This window comes from Lynx canadensis, chromosome E2 (genome assembly GCF_007474595.2).
Source record: "Lynx canadensis isolate LIC74 chromosome E2, mLynCan4.pri.v2, whole genome shotgun sequence".
Classification (NCBI taxonomy): domain Eukaryota; kingdom Metazoa; phylum Chordata; class Mammalia; order Carnivora; family Felidae; genus Lynx; species Lynx canadensis.
Window position 1 is genome coordinate 1,426,098 of NC_044317.1, and position 18,706 is coordinate 1,444,803.

The window sequence follows — 18,706 nt, forward strand, 5'->3', positions numbered from 1 at the left end:
TCAACGGATTAGTGGCTCCCGGGGATCCGGGGTGAGGGTTTCCACCCTGCCTCCGGCCCCGGCGACCCCACAGAGCGTCCCCGGAAGGTGCAGACCGCTGTGGGAGGGCCAGGGTCTGGGGAGAGGCAGCCAGGGGGCCCAGGGCCTGTGAACTGAGGACGTGTATAAAAACGGGGACCAACAGCTGTCATCCTTCAGATTTCACCTACGCGCTGGGATTTCTGGCCTCACGGGGGCACCATGGCACAGCCGGACAGCCGGGCTCTGGCTCCCGCAGGGCTATGACCCCTGAGAGGGTGACCGCCTCTCCTCAGGACGACGCCCCACCCCTGCACCCGTTCCCGGGGCCCTCCCTGACCCACTGCACACGGGGGCCACTCCCGGCTGCCCCCACCCCAGACCCACCACCGCTCGAGAGGGTCTCCAGCTCCTCTGCCCACGGTGGCCCCACCGGCTTCTGGGCCTGGATGCAGGTGTCCAGCCTGCAGGGGCCCTTCCTTCTCTCCCCAGCCCGAGGTTTTCAAAGGGTCTCAAGCCCAGAACCTCCCTTCCTAAGGTGGTCGCAGGGGGCCAGGCTGGAGGGGGTGGGTTCCGGAGCTCGGACCCTGAGGCCTCTCTCTCCCCTTGGCACGGGGCCTACCTGCCAGGAGGCGACGGCGGCCCGCCCAGCCCACACCTGCCCGAGGTGCGTTTGCCACTGGACGTGGGCCTATGCCACTGGGCGTGGCGCCATTTGTCCCAACCCTCCTCCGGCCGCCAAGCACTGCTCAGCGGCTGCGTCACGTGGGGCTGGCCCGAGCCCTGGGGGAGCTGGCGGGCAGGCGGCGTCCCTGGGAGCCACACAGAGGGGGCTGGCGGGCCCACACCACGGCCAGCTCTGCCGTGGGCCAGTGGGTGCCGGCCACGGTGCCCACCACGGGGCGTGGCCCCGGACGCCTGGCCGGGGACCTCCGTGTGCCTGTCCCCCATGCAGGCAGTGGGGGCGATGCCATCGGCTACCGGCCCCTCCCTGCCTCTTGGCCTTGTCACACCCTGGGCTCCCGTCACCTCTAGTGCTAGGGGTGCTGACGGTTGTGTCCTGGAGGCCCTGAGAGTGCCTGCGACCCAGTGGACACCCGTGTCTGGAGGACGGTGGTTGGAAGCAGGGCCAGCGGTGGACGACCCAGAGCAGCTGAGAAGCCACAGGCCGGGGAGAAGGGGCGCCGGTCCCCCGGGGAGACACAGGGAGGCCCAGAGTGGCTGCCCACATGCCCTGGGGAGGGCCCAGCCCGTCCACAAAGCAGGGCATTGCCAGGGGGTGGGGGCAGGCAAGGAGAGAGGCCGACCGGCCTAGGTCACCTGGAGCTGCCCTGGGACCACCGTGGGTCTGCACCGCCAGCCAGCAGGGGGGCAGTGGCACGGAGGGCAGCCCTCAGATGCTGGAGCCCCCGCTCTGCCCCCGCCCCACCCACCAGCTGGTGCCTGTGAACCTCCCTCCCTATCGCCGAAACATCGCTGGAAATTATTGATTTTTTGACACAGAACAACAGCCCATCTTTATCGGGCTGAACCCTGGCCCCAGCTAATGGTGGAGCTGGGGCCTCCTGGGATGGCCAGCAGCCCAGGGTGGGGCCTGCAGGGGCCCTTCACCACTGGGGGGGGGGGGGCGGGTGGCAGGCTCAGGGAGAGGGGTCCGGGGGGCTGGGAGGGGCAGAGCGTCCGCGGCCATCCGGACCGGGTCCCGCGTGGGTGGTAGGGGCCCCGCGGGCAGCTCAGAGCCAGGTCCGGGGGGGCGGTCACAGTGGGGGCTGCCCTGAGCTCTGATCACCCCACCTGAGCCCCCAACCCGGGGCTTCTTGGGGACCTGGTTGTGCCGTCAGACACTTCCCCCTCGGGCACGGCCAAGAGCAGCTCGTCTGGCAGGAGGAGACAGGGTGGGTGGTGGGGCCTGAGACCCCTTAGCAGTGTGCGCACTGGGCCCGACGCACCCCGCCAAGACGACCTCCGATGGACGAGGTCTCCCCTCAGCCCCGTGGGATCTGAGAACCCCGGTTTCCAGGAGCCTCGAAGTGGGAGAACTCATGGTACCTCCAGCCTTCTTGAAAAGCCAACTGCCCTGGGTCTCTGGGCCTCAGTCTTCCCGGTTATGGAGTGGGGAGAGGCAATCCCACCAGCTCCCGGACCCGGGTTCTCTGGCCTTGGGAGACCCTGAGGCCTGAGCGCTGGGGTGGGGGTCCCTGGCTCTCCCCTGCCCCGCCTCATCCTGGCAGCGGGCTGGAAGCAGGATGTGTGATAAGGTAAAGAAAATACCTCCTGTGCAAACAGCTTATCTGGCTCCTATCGGTGTCCTGGCCCCTGCCCCCTGTTTTTCCAGGGGCCGACGCCACCGGGGGCCCTTCCTTCCCGTCCAGCCTCCAGCTCACCACCTCCTGGCCTCTGGCCCGGCCACGCACCCCGTTCCCTGCCTAGGTTGGGGAGCGGCCAGGGGTCCGGGCCCGGCCTCTCCTCTGTGAACTGAAGGGTAGGCGGGTGGGCAAGTGAGGGTCTGGGCAGAGCCTGGGTGGTCGCAGGGGTGAAGGCCGACGGGACGGCCCTCCTACCGCTGCCACTGCTGGCGGCCTGGGTGCTGCCCCCAGCCTGGCAGGTGCCTACCTCCACCCCGGGGGCATGGCAGCAGCAGGCATGGAGGTCAGAGGTCAGCCGGCACCATGGAGAATAAGACGCTGCCACCACCCGTGGCCCGGAGAGCCCTCAGGGGTTACAGAGATCCAGAGATCCTTCCAGAAAAGGCAGCCTCCTCTCCGCCCCGCCCACAAAGGAGGCACTCACAAGAGGAGGGCCTGGGCCTGCCCTGCGTGGAACCCCAGACACCTGCCTTCACAGCACTGATCGGCTCGCCCTCAACCCCGCCCCCCTGCAGCACAGGCGTGGTTATTCTCCTCCTCACAGACGAGACCAAGGGTCAGAGCGGACCCGGCCACACAGCGAGGCGGGTGACGGAGTTCAAACCCAGAGGTCCGACCCCATCCAGGCCTGCGTCCTTCAGGCCCCTTGAAGGGGAGGCAGGGAAGAAGGGGGCTGGGCTGGGGCAGGGGTCCAGGAAGCGGGGCGGGAGGCTCCGAGTACAGAGGGCACTGCCCCCCGCATGCAGCAGGCGCAGCTCCTTCCTACCTCGCCTCTGCTCCGGAGCCCTCGGGGCGGCCGACCGGGCCCCAGATGGGGGGCCGTGCCCGCAGCTGGGCTCCGTGGGGGTGCTCGTGCCCAGCTCCAACCTGGCACGGGGGTGGCACGTGCCCGCCCTCCAAGACCCAGCAAGGCCCCTGGGCCCTGGGGCGGGGCGGGGCAAGTCGCGCAGAACCGCCTCAGGCAGTCGCAAGGTGACGGGTGGCGGTGGGGCCACCCGACGTTACCCCCGATCGGCTGTTACTGCCGCGGCCTTCGGGGTCCGTTCAGCCCCACGGTGTGCGCAGGGAGATGCGTGCCGACAGAACGGTTAGGAATCCTCGGGGAATGTGCTTTCAGAAACGTTTCTCCCTCTTCCGGTAGAGATTTTGCGGGTCGGCAGGGCCACGACGACAATCCTCGCCACCCTATGCCTGTCCGCACGGAGGTGACCGTGTGGGATAAATTCCTAGGAGGGGACTGCGGAGTCAGGGCCAGAGCTCGCGGCTGTGGCGTGGGGCGCAGCCAGGGGCACCCGGATGTCTGTGAGCTCTCGCCGGGAGGGCAGGGACGGGCCCGGGGCCCCAGGGAGGCCACGACACCCGATGGATGCCCACACATCCGGCCCACCTGCCCGAGGCGGCCTTGCCCTCGGGAGGCCGGGCCGGGCTGAAGGAGGGCCAACCCAGAGGCGGCTGCAGAGGGGCAAAGGCGGGTCCTGGGCGGGGGAGGGGGCCTCCCCGCGACGACGACGACGACGACGACGACGATGACACACAAAAGCCGCAGCGATAGCATCACGCCGTGTTTCAGGCCCAGCTCGGCCCTTTCGGGCAGGATATGACCAGCCCTCGAACCAATGGCGGCCCCTTTGTCCCATCTCCGGGGACCGATCTTATCGGCCGCATCCACGGCCGCCGTAATGGAAAAACACGGTGAGGAAATCAAAAGTTACGCACAGAGATAGAGGAATAATAAATAAATAAATAAATAAACAAACATAAAGAGCGAGTGCTGGCTGCAGGGGAGGGGTCCCCAGGGGCGGGCGGGGGTGCTGCAGGTGGGGGCCTGGCTCCCATCCCGGGGGGGTCCGACAGAGCCGCCGCACCTCGCCAAGCCTCGGTTTCCCTGCCTGTCAGGTGGGGCCGGGGGAGCCGGCTGGAGAAGGAACAGCCTGACGGGAGGCCCCAGCCGTGGCCGCACGGCCACAGGGAGGACCCACACGGTGCCCAGGGACCGCTGCGCCCTGCCCGGCCCCCGTCATGTCTCCCGACGGCCGGGCCCACAGAAGGGGGCCAGCTGGAGGCCAGGTCCGCCCCGGTGCGAGCGGTGCCCCGCAGGTCTGGGGTAACGGGACGGAGACAGCGAGGCTGACGATGCCGGAGTCAGGGACACTGACCGTGTCAGTGACAGCGACGGTGACAACGTGAGCAACAGCAGGAGTCCCTCTGTCGGCCCAGGGGCTGTGCCGGTGCTGGTCCTGGGAAGAGGGCCCTGCTGGCGTGGACGGCGGTGGCGGCTGTGGCGGGAACGGCCTGCTGTCACGCGCCGACCCCGCCAGCCCCCGGGTGTCTCCCAGGTGCGTCTGCGGCCACCTCCTCGTGGAGGCCCCAGGCCACGCGGCCAGGCTGTGCGGAGTCTGGGTTTGGGCCCCGGAGGAGGACAGCGAGGGGACCTTCTGGAAGGGCCCCCCCAGGTGCGGGCGGGCAGACCCAGACCTGCAGCCCACTGACATTTGGGAGGCGCTGGCAGAGCAAAGGCGGACGGACGCTCAGACACGGCCTGGGGCCAGGGGGCGGTCTGGCCGGGGCAGGAAGCCGGTGGGAGGGCGGAGGAGGAAGCCAGGCTCGATTAGCGCCCGCGGCCAAGATAGGCCACCCTGGCCACAGATAGCCGCTCCCGGAAGGCCGGTGAGGTCAGCGGGCGGCACGGGGCAGGCGGCCAGGCCTGGGCCCCCACCCGCCGCCGGGACGGCCGAGGACTCAGGCCCCGGCCGTGCTCCCTGCCGGGTGCTGTGCCGCCCCCTCGCCCTCCGCCAGGCACAGTCTACACCCCGGGAGGCGTCGGAAAGCCCCTGGGCACCACGTGTGACAAGGCCAAGAGGAGCTGGGTGAGGGGACCTTTCCCCGGGAACCAGGGCCGCGAACCCAGTCCACTCAAGCGCCCGGTGGTGGTGGCCAGAAACGGTCACTGAACCTCTCCGGGCCTCAGTTTCCGCATCTGTAAAACGGGGAGCACGGCACCTGCTGCCAAATTTCCGTCAGCTTGTCTCCCGAGTCCACCCCCTGCGGCCCCGCCACAGGGCCTTTGCTCGGCTGCGCTGTAAAGGCCGGCTTACCCAGGGTGTCTGCAGCTTGCTCCCCGGCCCAGGGTGCTGTCTGTGCACATCCCCGCGGGTCAGGGGCATCTCCTCGCCCAGCACCAGCTGCCACATGCTCCCCTGCGTTTCTCTCGGTTAGTGTCCGAGCCCCTTGCGGCGCTCTCTGTCACGGGCCGTGGCTCCAGGAGAGCAGTGGCTGGTCTCTTTTGTTCCTGCGGTGTCCCCGGTGTCTGTTACAGGGGCCGGCACACGGGAGGTGCTCAACAGATAAGAGCGCAAACCAGGGGGCAGTGAGCTCTGGCGGGAGCCGCCCGGCGGACGGTGGTCCTCGCGTCCTGGTGCCATGCCCGCTGACCGCCTGCGCCTCTCACAGGCCCCGGCCCCCGGGTGGGGTGAGGCGGACGACGGAGCCAGCCGCGGCAGCGAGCCATCCGGCCAGGGCCCATCTGGGTGCCGGGTGGGGAGCCACTAACCACGGGGAGGGGCTGCCCCGGGGCCGAGGGGTCAGCAGCCCAGCCGTGGGGGACGCCACGCTGCCAGCTCCGTGCCTCAGTTTCCCCACAGAGACGGGCAGCGAGCTCTGACTGCGGATGCCCCCTCTCTGCGCACGGCCTTTCGGGGGTGCCGGGTGTGGCCTGGTGCCCCCCGGGCAGCGCAAGAGGTGGCATCCGTGTGGGACAGGCGGCCACGGAGGCCACGGCCCCTACCTCAGCCGTGTCCTGGGGGCCCTGTCTACAGGGCTTTGCTCAGAGGGGTGGGCGGGCCTGAGCTGTGGCGGTAGATGCCAGCCAGGGGTTCAGGCCCCTTCTCCGGCCCAGGGACCAGCGGTCTGGGGAGCGTGTCCTGGCAAGAGCCCACGGGCGACCCTCAGCCTGTGACAGCTGAACCCCATTTCCTATGGGATGCCGCCCCCTTGATCTGAGCTTGCCTCCTCCCTCCTCACCGCTGCACCCGCCCCAGTCCCGGCGGGGCACACTCTGGGCCCCGGGGCTCTGGCCTTCCCTGTGCCCAGTGCACCGTCCCCAGCGGCTCCCCCCTCTTCTGGCCCGTGGGCTCGGCCAGGCCTGTTCGGCATCGCTCCCTCTCTTTTTCCAGAGCCTCACCCCTCGGCCGCGTGACGTCGTCGCTTCTGGGTTATTCTGTCTCTGTCTCCCTAACTCGAACCTCAGTGCCCTGGCCACCTGGACGCTGCGGGCCCCAAGCAGGTGTTGAACATACAAGTGTTCGTGGAGTGAATGAACGACCTTCTCGTGCCGGCTCCTGGGCCGTAGAGACCGGGATGTTTTGGCCCGAAGGCCTGTGTCACCCCCACGACACAGCTCCAAGAGGGCAGGACCACCCCCCCTTGTTGCCGGAAGCAGCGGCACGGCTGGCCCCCTGCAGGTGTCTGTAAACAGCTGGGAAGGCGGGCAGGCTGGCTGACCACGGGGGCACGCAGCCCGCCCACCCCGGGCCTTCCGCCACCTCCTGGAATCTCCGTCTGCTCGGCCGGGAAAGGGGGTCTGGACAGGCACAGGGCCCAGCGGGCGGGTCTCAGGGCCCACGTCCCCCTGGGACACCCAGAAGAGGTGGCCGACTCTGGCCCCTGGAGCTGACCCCGGGCTGACCCTTGCCATCTACCATCACCCTCTCCTTCGCCCCTCCCCCATCTGTTAATCTAAGACAAATAGGCCTATCGGGTGGCAGTGCCGGGCCCCACGATAACGCAAAATAGCCGAAATGATTTTTTCCCACCCACGCAGGCCGCGCTGCTGGGAGGGGACGTGCGGCCAGGCCGTATCGGTCCATCTCCCGGGCTGTCCATCAGGACAGGCCGTCCTGCCTCGGCAGCCCGACCGCCCGCCGCCCGATAACAGACCTTGAGGTTTGCCTAGAAACTCCGGCAGTGAGATTAGTCAGCCGAGCACAGCCCAGATAGCCGGCCCGGCGCCCTTGCTCACGCTCCAGAGGTGAAGATTCCAGCAGGCTCCCCAGGACCCCCGGGGTGGGGGGATCGGGCTCCAGTGCTCAAGCAGGAGGCAGCTCCGCCTCTGGCCCCTCACGGCACCGTGTTCCCTGCGGGTGCTCCTTCAACCCAGCTGCTGCATGGCAGCTGACCAGACACCTCGCTTGAAATCCCCCAGCCCTTCCTTTTATGCCAAGACCGTAGAGGCGTCTCCCTACACCCCACAGCACGGAGCCCCAACCCTGACCCACCTGCGCCCATTCTGTCTCAGGCTCCAGCCACACCCACCCACGCTGTTCAAACCCCAGGGCCTTTGCACTGCCCGGACACCCTCACCCCACTCCAGCTGGTCCTCTGGCCTCAGCTCAGGGATGTCTCTGCTGACCCGCAGTGCCGTGAGGACATGGCCAGCCTTCCCACCTCTGCCTCCAGGGCCCGGGATGGGGACATAAACAGTAACACCGGATGCCTGGCCAATTAGATTTTGTTTTGTGAACAGTGGTCACCAGGAAAGAGTTCCAGGCTCCGAGGCTCCTATGGGTGAAAGGAAACCCGCTCTTGGGGCCCTGATCGCAAAGCCAGGCCACAGGCCGGGGCCCCCACCCCCGGCCAAGCTGACCACCAAGTGTGCCCCTGGCCACCTCCCCCCTTCCTGGGCCCACGGAGCCCAGGCCACCCTCACGGCTACTTGACGCCCCCCTGCGGGCCCCCACCCGGCGTGGCACCTGCACTCAGCAGCAGTGGCACACTGGCCCCCATCCGGGGCATCCGGGCCTTGCCTGCCCTGTGCCAGGCTCACCAGGCAGCAAGGGAGGCCGGAGGAGGCGGCCCAGCCCCAGGCGGCCCGGCACAGGGGCTGCTCAGGCGGGAGGGGGTCCCACACCATGAGGCTGGCTGCAGAGGAGGCTCCCGGACGCCCTGGGACTCCCCAGAGCCGCTCCCTTCATCCTGGTTCCTCATGACCCGGCCAGGCAGGCCGAGGGCACGCTGGCGGCCGCTGCACAGGGGCTCAGATGGGGCCCAGGAGGTGGGTGATGCGCCCAGGACCCCCACTCAGGATGGGACCCTCCAGGCTCAGTCCGAACGGAGGCCGGCCTTCCTGCCTGACCTGTTTCTTTTAGATGTTAGTGGGGAGACCGAGAGTGGGGGAGAGGGGACGGATGAATGGCAGGAGGGCTGGGGGTCGTGGCGTGAGGGGCCGACCCCTTTCAGGCAGAAAGCTCGTGGCCAGCTGCCCTCCAGACATGCTTTGGGGATTACAGATTACAGCTCTCAGATATTTGCATATCAGAATTTTAAACAGCCAGCCCCTCCAGCAAACAAGGTCATTTCAAAGATAAAAATACTGAGCCTTCCCCCTTCCCGCCACCCACCGCCTTTCCCCTCAAAGCCCCCAGCCCAGCATCCCCGCGTCCCTGAGCCCCAGAGGGTGCTTTCCCGACCACAGGCTGAAGCGCCCTCCCTACAGACCTGGGACCGGGCTCCAGGGCCTCCTGGCTAGGCCTCGGTCTCACCCCCGGGGCCTTTGCACGGGCTCTGCACTTGTGACCCGAGGACCTCCCTGCCCTATGGGGCCCGTCTGGGGGCCACCTTCCCCTCGGGGACTTCCACAGTCCCCTCACCGGTGTGGTCGGGGCTCCCAGCATGGAGGACACCCCAGCACACCCTCCTTGGGATGCAGGGAGGATCCACCTAATTCTGGGGGGAGGGGGGGCTCTGCCCAGGCCCTCACCCGCCCCAGGGGGCGGCTGCGGTCCCGCTGCTCAGAGGAGAGAGGGGACTTCTATCCCTGAGACCGCACTGTGGGGCCACCTCGGAGCCGGCCTCACCCTGGGCCACAAACCACTCGCAGGGGCGCAGGAAGTGGAGGGCGGCCTCTCCCAGCCTCGGGCCCCCTGCTTGGCAGCTGAAGCGGGCAGTGCCTTTCTGCCCCGAGAGTGGCTTCTCCACGTGACATCCCAGCCCAGGCCGCCGGCGAGGGGAGACGACACTGCGGCTCTCTGCGTGCTGTGGGCGTAGCCCCTTCACAGGCCCCTTAGCTCCATCGTACAGATGAGGAAACTGAGGCCCAGAGAGGTGGGCAAAGCTGGAGCCCCTCCGGGGCCGGCACGCTCGGGGGGTCTGTGCCCCGACCTCCGCGCCACTGGCCCTACTCCCGCCTGACCCACGACAGCTGAGGCCGCTGACGGAGCTCACAACTTCTCGAAGCGGAAACACATCCCTGAGGACCTCCCCAGCCTGGTTCTGGAGCTCTGGGGCCACCAGGTGTTGGGCGGGACCGGGCCCCTCACGGGTCCCGGATGTGCACTCCGGCGTCCACGAAGCCCTCGCACATCCACGCCCTCGCTGGTGTCTGCAGTGTGTACCGAGGCCCTCCTGCCTGCTGCCCGGGGGTGCCTCCCGGGGGTGCCCGTGGCCGGCTGCTCTGGGCCCTGCCCCCGGGGCAGAGCGGCCCCCCTGTACGGGCTGTGCAGCTGCAGAGAGGCACCGAGGCCCAGTCTCTCTGCTGGGCTGTTGGCTGTTGTCACCGGCTCCTGGGCTCCCTGACCACGGGTCTGACCCGGGGGGGGGGGGAGGTGCCTGGGAGACCCACGAGCCCTGGCCCTCGCTGGCAGATGGCAGCCAGGAAGGCGACCGGCGTGCACGGAGCTCTGTGCCTCGCGCAGGCCAGATGGGAAACTGAGGCTCGGGGCCAGGCCCTTCCCCAGAGCCAGACGGTGCAAGGTGCACGTGTGGTCCAAGCTGGTCGCCTTCATCCAGAGGGCAAAGGTAGCTGGTGTCCCCAAGCCAGGCGGTACATCCAGGGCTATTTTCCAGGCTTGGGGACAGACTCAGAGACACAGGGGCGGGTAGATGCTCACCCGGGATGGGCAGAGTGGCAAGAAGGGGGCAGACAAGGCGAGGGGGGTGGGGCGCGGGACTCGTGGGCAGGGGCCACGGCCGCACACCCCCACCCTGGGCACTGCCCTCAGGGACGCCGGCCTGGTCAGGCCCTGGCAAAGCCCCGCTGCCCCATCGCTGGCACGGGCGGCCCCTCTCAGATAAGGGCCCACTGGGCCTCTCTGGCTTCCCTGGCGGGCGATAAGTGCGGCCTGCCCGGGGTCTGATAGGGGGCAGGCACCACGGCGGTTGGCCAGCGGCCGCTTATCGGCCCATCGCTGCCCACTGCGCAGAAATTGCTATCTGCGGCGACGGACGGGGAGCCCCCGGCCCCAGGGATGCAAATAGCACAGGAAGCCCCCCGAGGCGCTCCAGCCCTAAAGCACGGCCACCCTCGGGCCGGCCGGTGCCCCGGGGTCAGCTTCCCATCTCCAGGAGGCTCTGTTCCTCCGTCTATGAAATGGGGGTGATGATTGCACTGACGGGGGGATGGGGCCCCACCGGGGCAGTCACACACTCGCGGCCCCGGCTCTGGAGCCGGGAATCGGTCTGGACCCTGCTCTGCCACTTTCCAGCTGGGTGACCCTGGACAAGTCCCTCTGTCACCCTGCTCCCGAGTCTCCTGCATAAACTGGGGGGGCTACCCCCGTGCCCGCCTCAGAGCCTGGGTGACGCTGCCTGGGGCTCTTCCTCCCCAGGGCCACTCTATCCAGTGGCCGGTCCGGGTCCCTCAGGCACACGGGTGGTCCCCACTCCCCCCGCCCCGCCCCTGCAGCAGGACGTTTCCTCATAAAGACTGGAACATGAGGTCCACGGGGCCTGGGGCAGTGCTGACCCGGCTGCTGTGGGCGCCTTGTTGTGACCTCATCTGCAGCCGGGGAAACTGAGGCAGGCAGCGCGGTCTGACCACGGGGTCCCCGCCCAGCCCGCGCAGCACCATCTTGTGGGCGGAAAGGCCCCCGTGTGGACCCTAGCACCCAGCAGACAGGTGTCCGGCTCAGCTCTGAGGGCCGTGAGGACCTCAGGGGCACGTGGCCCTGTGGCCTGTCCCTTGCCAGGTGCTCCTTGGTGGGAACAGGCCACACCGCGGGCACATTTCTGCCAGGGCACCCGGGGCCCCTCCTCTGCCATCAACAGGTCCCCAAGAGGGGGGGTGGCGGCCAAGTCTGTTTTGAAGGGAAGCAGTGTTGCTGAGCTGGGGGGCAGCAGAGGGGACCCCCAGCACCGTCCTACCCAGGGTGCTCCGCTCCTGGGCAACACGGTGGCCCATCCAGGTGGAAAGGGCGGAGAATGAGAGGGCACAGAAAATGCGGGGTTGCCATCTTGGTACAGCCTCAGACTGCCCACGCTGTCCCCGTGTGGGACGGGCTGTGTTAAATCACGAGGGGAACCGGGGGGCACACGTGTCCCCACATCTACGCCGGAGCCGGTGGCAGACATCGCTAGTCAGGCACGGCTCTCTTCCCCCGAGGCTTGGGGACACCCCCTCCCCTGCCCCCCAAGAGGTCCACATGGACTTTCAGCCTGAGCGTGGAGGGACACCATCTCTGACACCCTTCCTATCTTGGCCCCCGAGGGCCCTCCGAGGAGGGATTCGGGTCCCTTCTGCCCTGGCAGAGCCTGTCCCCGCCCCACCTGGGTGCTTCCTCTCCACCGGACACAGCCTCCCCGGGCTGCTCGTGCACCCTCCCTGAGGACTGTTTGCTCGCAGCTAGAAGACGGGCACTCAGCAAGCGCTCAGTGAATGCTTCCTGCATCCACGCACGCCTGGCCCAAGTGCACGGCGTCCCCTCACCGAGACCGTGCCCGCCGACCCTCGCCGACGCACAGACACGCGGCCCCACGACCCCGCCCCCGCCCCCTCCCCCTGCGTTCCCCGGAACAAACAGAAACAGCAGACACGCCCAGCTTTCCCTGCACTGCTAGGAGCACAGGGAGAACCCTCTGGTAGGACCTCCAAAGTCCGAATTCGGGCAGGGGGATGGGCAGCACAAATCCTCCCTCAGACACTCCCCTGCTCCAGCACCGGGCAGTTGGGAGCCAACTCCTGCCCCCCGACCCTGCGGCTGCGGCCACCCGGGGGCCGGGGGGTGGGCCCTCTCCCACCCTGCACAGGCCTGAACCCCCAGCCCAGCTGGGACGCAGAGGCATCCACCTCCGTGGCTCCCGATTCCTGCGATGCCTCTCGCTGGCCTCACCACCTGCTCCTCTCCCCCAGCCAGGCACGCTGCCTCCTGGGAGCCCTCGGAGCGCGTGGGCAAGGGGTTTAGCTCTGGGCGTCGGCAGGGCTTGGTGGCCTCCTCCCACGCTACCGCCGGCCCCACAGGCTGCCTGGACTTCGGAACGGGCACGGGCCCCGGCCCGGAGGGTCGCCACCAACCTCCTCGGCCGGAAGCCGAGGCCCGTCCCGCGCCCCCCGCCGGCAGGACGGCAGCCCCCGGCCGTGGGTGTGGTTACCTGGCCCGCTCCAGGAGCTGCCCGGCTCCTCCTCCAGCCTGGCCTCTGGCTCCTGCCCCTCCATCTCGGGGCCTCCTGGGGATGTGGCGGGTGGTGGCGATGGTGGGGGCGGGGGATTGGCGTCTGCGGACAGGAAAACACGGTCAGGCCCCGCCACCTGCGGGCACCGCGTCGCCCGCCTCCCCACCGCCCCCCCGTGGCCAGGAGGGACACCGAGACCCAGGCGGTGAGCACGCGCCCGAGGTCCCTCCCCACCGGGCTTGCGCTAATGGGGGCACAGACACCTCAGTTTTCTCCTTGGCCTTCAGAGCCCCTCATCCCCTCGTTAAGTGCAGCAACAATTGCTCTTCCAGTGGCCGCTAATAATTAGAGGGCAGGGTGGCCTCACGGGCACACCCAGGCCAGCGGGCGGCCGTGCAGGCTCCCTGGTCTCCTCCACCGGCAGCTGGGGGCCCCTCCAGCCGGGCCCGGCACCCGGGTCCAGCCCAAAGGGCATATTTGCCTTCCCTGCTGAGCCTGATAACCACGCAGCCCCCAATCGATGAGCTCCCATAAAAGCCCCCCCTTGGTGACGTCACACGCCCGGCAGATTATTAATACCCAAGATAAGGGCTGTGATTAACATCAAATAAATCAATCACACAGTATAAAAGTCCTATTATTTTTGGCTATAAATCAACGCGGCTGGCATTCGAGCCCCAGCCATCGCGCGGGAGCCGCGCTGGGCCCGCCCGAGAGGCAGAGCTCGCTCCACGCCGCCTTATCTCGCCCATCGCTGCGTTATCACCGCGGCCTGTGCCAGGTGCAACCCCGGCTGTTTTTTCCAGCTCTTTCCCCGGCCCCGCCCCCACCCACCCCGTGCAGCCCCAGCGAGCAGATCAGATAAGGGGCCCGGCTCCCCTGGAAAGCCACCGGGTCAAAGTCCACCAGTAACAGCCACTTGCCCTTTGGTAGATCGGGGCGCCCCCATTAGCACACAGCACCTAACAGCGGTGGTGATGGCGGTGGCGATAAGGGGGCCCCGGGCGCACTGCCACAGGCTCGGCCGCCCAGACCCAGCGACCGAGGCTCAGGCAGGGCAGGAGCACGGGCCCCGGGGACAGACATGATGCGGATGATGAGGGGGAGATAGTAATAATGCACAAGAGCCGGCACCCCGGCCGCTGTCTCTGGGTGGGCCGAGGGGCCACCCCTGAGGGGCCTGCCACTGGGGAAAGGGACCGAGGGGCCACCAGGTCTCAGAGCACGAGGCTTGTTGGACTCCTGGCCTGTGGCCATCCCAGGGGGGACGGTGATGCTCTGAGACTGGCAGATGCTGGGGGTGGGCGGGGGGGTCCCCGGCGCTCTGCCTGGGGTCTCTGTGCCCCGGCCCCACCCCCACCCCGCAGAAGGCTGCTGCCCACTCGCCATATTCCACCTCAGGGCCTTTGCACGGGCAGGTGCTGCCGCCGGGGGACACCCTTCTCTGCGCATCCTCCGTGTGCAAGGGCGTCGAGGTGCTGAATGGGGATAAGATCACGGGCCGTGGGCAGCAGGGTGGGGGCGGGGAGAGGTGCACCAGACCACACCCCCACCAGTCTCGCAACCTGAGTGTTCTCCTCAGGAAAGCAGGCCGCCCCCAGCGCCTCAGCGAGCCCCCTCCCCCTGGGGGGCCCGGGGTACAGCTCGCTAGGGAAGCCGCCCTCGCCCTGAGGCCAGAGCCGGCCTCCTGGCGGTTAGCGCGTGCCCAGGCACCCCACCCCCCAGCACTACCTCTGGCCCACGAAACTGCCACCAGGAGGGTCCAAAGAAAGGTTCCAGGTGCCTGGGGGGGGGGGGGGCAGGCATTGGGCACGAAGGGAAATCGACCTGAATCCAGACCTGGGGTCAGATCGCTGCCTGGGTGCTTACAGGCTGTGTGTCCAGGGGCAAGCCTCTTAACCTCTCTGGGCTCATTCCCTGGGGTGTAAAATGGGGTACCGTACCTTACCTTACAGCCTGCTATGTACTGAGACCATGTGTGCTGAGGCCGTTGGCACAGCCAGGTAAGGACTCACTGTCCCCGTTCCACACAGGGCAAAGTGAGGCTGGAGAGGGCATGGCTTTCTCAAGTGGCCCACGACCTGGGCTAGACCTCCCCAGCGGGGCCTCCGTCTCCCCATCGGTACCAGAAGGGGCTGGACCCGTGCCCAGTGGCGTGTGTCCCCGGGGCGTCAGCGCCCTGGCGGGAAACTGCGGAGCAGTCGACCCACAGACACCGCCAAGCTTAACACCCACTTCATGGGTGAGGAAACCGAGTCCCAGAAGGACCTGGCTCCGTGAAGCCACAGGCAAGGACGCCGGGGGTGCGGGGGTGCGACACAGGGGTCAGACTCGGGCCCGAGGCACGCCCACCGCGACTCACCTGCACTGGCAGGGCTCAGGGGCTCGGGCTCTCCCGCGGCCTCGGGCCCCACGGCTCCAGCCTCCTGCTCCGGGAGGCCGGCGTCCTCTTCTGCGGTCTCCACGTCTCCGAGGGAACCTGCACAACAGCCCGAAGGGAATCCGTAAGGCTCCGTGGGGCGGCCTGACCCCCTCCCGGCACCGGCTCGGCCGCCCCGCAGGGTCGGAGGCCGTGGGGGGCGCCCCCGAGACTTGCGCACACTTCACCCCTGCGTCAGCCCCAGTCCCGCCGCAGCCCCAGCACCTGGGGTCGTCCCGGCCGTCCCGTCAACCGCGGCCTGCCCACGGGCCCCTCTCGCCAGGACGGTGGTCCCAGCCCCTCCTTGGTCTCTCCAGCACCGGGGGCAGCGTGCTCTCCCCTGCACTCTGTTCCACGCTGTGGGAGCAGCAACGGTGCCCCCTCTGGCCGGGGGGGGGGGGCCCTCTGGGGGTTGCATGAAGCACAGCCCTCGCCCGACCCATAGGTACACTCTTCCGGGGGTTCAGGGCCCCTGAGACGAGAGGGTAGCCCTCTCCTGGGCCCAGAACACCTCCTCCGAGAAGCCCCCCACACTCAGGTACCGAGGCTCGGGAGCTTGAGGGTGGACCCCGCGTCCGGCGCACGGAAGTGCTCAGAAAACCTGGCTGAGCGAATAAGTGGTTGAGGGGGCACAGGTGGGGGCACAGGTGTCTGCAGCCTCTGGGGGCGGAGAGCCGCAGGCCCGGGGCACCTGACTCCAATCCCACCTTCCCCGGGAGGCTCCTGCAGCGGGGGGTCCCACAGAGCCCCCCTTACAGCCGACAAGGTGGGCCCACAGCCCAGAGACCTCTCAGGAGAGTGGGGAAGCCAGAGCCACGAAGGTGCCCCCGGTCAGGGCAGCAACCGTGTCCCTGAGGTCAGACTAGTGGGTCCAGAGGGGCGGGCAGAGGGACAATGGGGAACAGGTGCCCATCCTTATTCCGCTCCCCGTCTCCCCAGGCCCCTTCCGGCTGACTCAGCCTGGGCCCGGAGGGCTGGAGACAGGTGCTGGGGCTGAGCTGCCTCCTGCCCCGCCCCCCCCACCCTGTCAGTCACCGTAGAGATGACACCCGTCCTCCGGGTGTGGCGTGGGGGAGGGGCCTGACTCCCAGACCCCCCCCCCCCCTGCTCCTCCTACTCAGGATGGATGGAGGGGGTGCCCTTCTGGGCCCAGGCCACAGACCCCACAGCAGCCAGGCCCTCTTGCCGCTGAGGAAGAGGAAACCGGGCAGGAAGAAACATCTGGAAGCCATGAAGACAGCCGCAAATCCATGTGACGGGAGCGCACGACGGCGGGGGCAGAATGGGGCTTGCTTTTGCTGGCATTGGAGACAGAAGGCACCTGAGGCATGTGGAATGGCGCGTCCACCTCTCAGAGGCTGAGCTCCCCGTCCCTGGAGGCAAGCAAGCAGCAGCAGATGGAGATTCGCCTGGGATTTGTGCCTCTGTGGCCGGTGGTTCCTGACCTTTTGTACATCATGACCCCCGTGGGGATGTGGTGAAAGCCAGTGCCTTCTCCCCAGAAAAACAGAGACCAAAATTTGCCATTTCAGGGGCTTCTCACCAAAGCCCTAGTGTTCTTCCTGCTGCCCTCACTCACTCCCCGCCTTTGCCATATTATCCCCGGGATGAAACCTGGCCCCAGCGTCCATCAGGGGCCACAGGAGCTGGCTCCTGGCAGCGGAGACGCGCGGGGCTACGACAGAACAAGCAGCACTGTGACCGAGGTTCCAGGCTGACTTTCCCCATCTGGCAGTTTCCGTGGAGCAGGGAGGTGGGCAAGCTGGTGGTCTGTCTGCGTTTCAGCTCACCTCCCTGGTCACGGGCAGATGGTGGCCCGCGACAGTGACGAACGCTAAGTGTTCCTGGTGTGGCGACAGGTGGGGCGGACACCGCTCTAGGAGGCCGCGGTGCCGGGCACACCTGGACTCTGCAGGGGACTTCCGGCCCCACTGGGCCCCAAACAGAAAACAACAGCAAATGATAAATGCCGTGAGGGAGGGAGGGAGGCAAGTGAAAGAGAAAGAGAGCGACAACAGGGGAGGCTCCTGCCAGCAGATCTCAGAGGGGACAGACAGCTGGGGGGCTGGACAGAGGGCCCGAGGGCTGGACAGACAGCTGGGGGGCTGGACAGAGGGCCTGGGGGCTGGACAGAGGGCCCGGGGGCTGGACAGAGGGCCTGGGGACTGGACAGAGGGCCTGGGGGCTGGACAGACAGCTGGGGGACTGGACAGAGGGCCTGAGGACGGGACAGACAGCTGGGGGACAGGACAGAGGGCCTGGGGGACTGGACAGAGGGCCTGGGGGCTGGACAGACATCTGGGGGGCTGGACAGAGGGCCCGGGGACTGGACAGAGGGCCTGGGGACTGGACAGACAGCTGGGGGGCTGGACAGAGGGCCTGGGGACTGGACAGAGGGCCTGGGGGCTGGACAGACAGCTGGGGGCTGGACAGAGGGCCCGGGGACTGGACAGAGGGCCTGGGGGCTGGACAGACAGCTGGGGGCTGGACAGAGGGCCTGGAGACTGGACAGAGGGCCTGGAGACTGGACAAACAGCTGGGGGGCTGGACAGAGGGCCCGGGGACTGGACAGAGCTGAGGGACTGGACAGAGGGCCTGGGGACTGGATAGAGGGCCTGGGGGACTGGACAGAGGGCCTGGGGGCTGGACAGACAGCTGGGGGACTGGACAGAGGGCCTGGGGACTGGACAGACAGCTGGGGGGCTGGACAGAGGGCCCGGGGACTGGACAGAGGACCTGGGGACTGGACAGACAGCTGGGGGGCTGGACAGAGGGCCTGGGGACTGGACAGAGGGCCTGGGGGCTGGACAGACAGCTGGGGGGCTGGACAGAGGGCCCGGGGACTGGACAGAGGACCTGGGGGCTGGACAGACAGCTGGGGGGCTGGACAGAGGGCCTGGGGCTGGACAGAGGGCCTGGGGGCTGGACAGACAGCTGGGGGCTGGACAGAGGGCCCGGGGACTGGACAGAGCTGGGGGACTGGACAGAGGGCCTGGGGACTGGATAGAGGGCCTGGGGACTGGATAGAGGGCCTGGGGACTGGACAGACAGCTGGGGGACTGGACAGAGGGCCTGGGGGCTGGACAGACAGCTGGGGGGCTGGACAGAGGGCCCGGGGACTGGACAGAGGGCCTGGGGGCTGGACAGAGGGCCTGGGGACTGGACAGACAGCTGGGGGGCTGGACAGAGGGCCTGGGGCTGGACAGAGGGCCTGGGGGCTGGACAGACAGCTGGGGGCTGGACAGAGGGCCCGGGGACTGGACAGAGCTGGGGGACTGGACAGAGGGCCTGGGGACTGGATAGAGGGCCTGGGGACTGGATAGAGGGCCTGGGGACTGGACAGACAGCTGGGGGACTGGACAGAGGGCCTGGGGGCTGGACAGACAGCTGGGGGGCTGGACAGAGGGCCCGGGGACTGGACAGAGGGCCTGGGGGCTGGACAGAGGGCCTGGGGACTGGACAGACAGCTGGGGGGCTGGACAGAGGGCCCGGGGACTGGACAGAGGGCCTGGGGGCTGGACAG

The 18,706-nt window shown here is 68.2% G+C and overlaps 1 protein-coding gene across 1 annotated transcript in view; it reads right to left on the reverse strand.

Moving 5' to 3' along the window:
- Nucleotides 1-18,706, reverse strand: part of ZFPM1 (zinc finger protein, FOG family member 1) — a 67,510-nt gene that overhangs the window by 23,871 nt on the left and 24,933 nt on the right. The window contains 2 exon segments of the mRNA XM_030298766.1: nucleotides 12,744-12,866; nucleotides 15,127-15,243. Of these exon segments, the coding sequence (XP_030154626.1) occupies nucleotides 12,744-12,866; nucleotides 15,127-15,243 (240 nt within the window).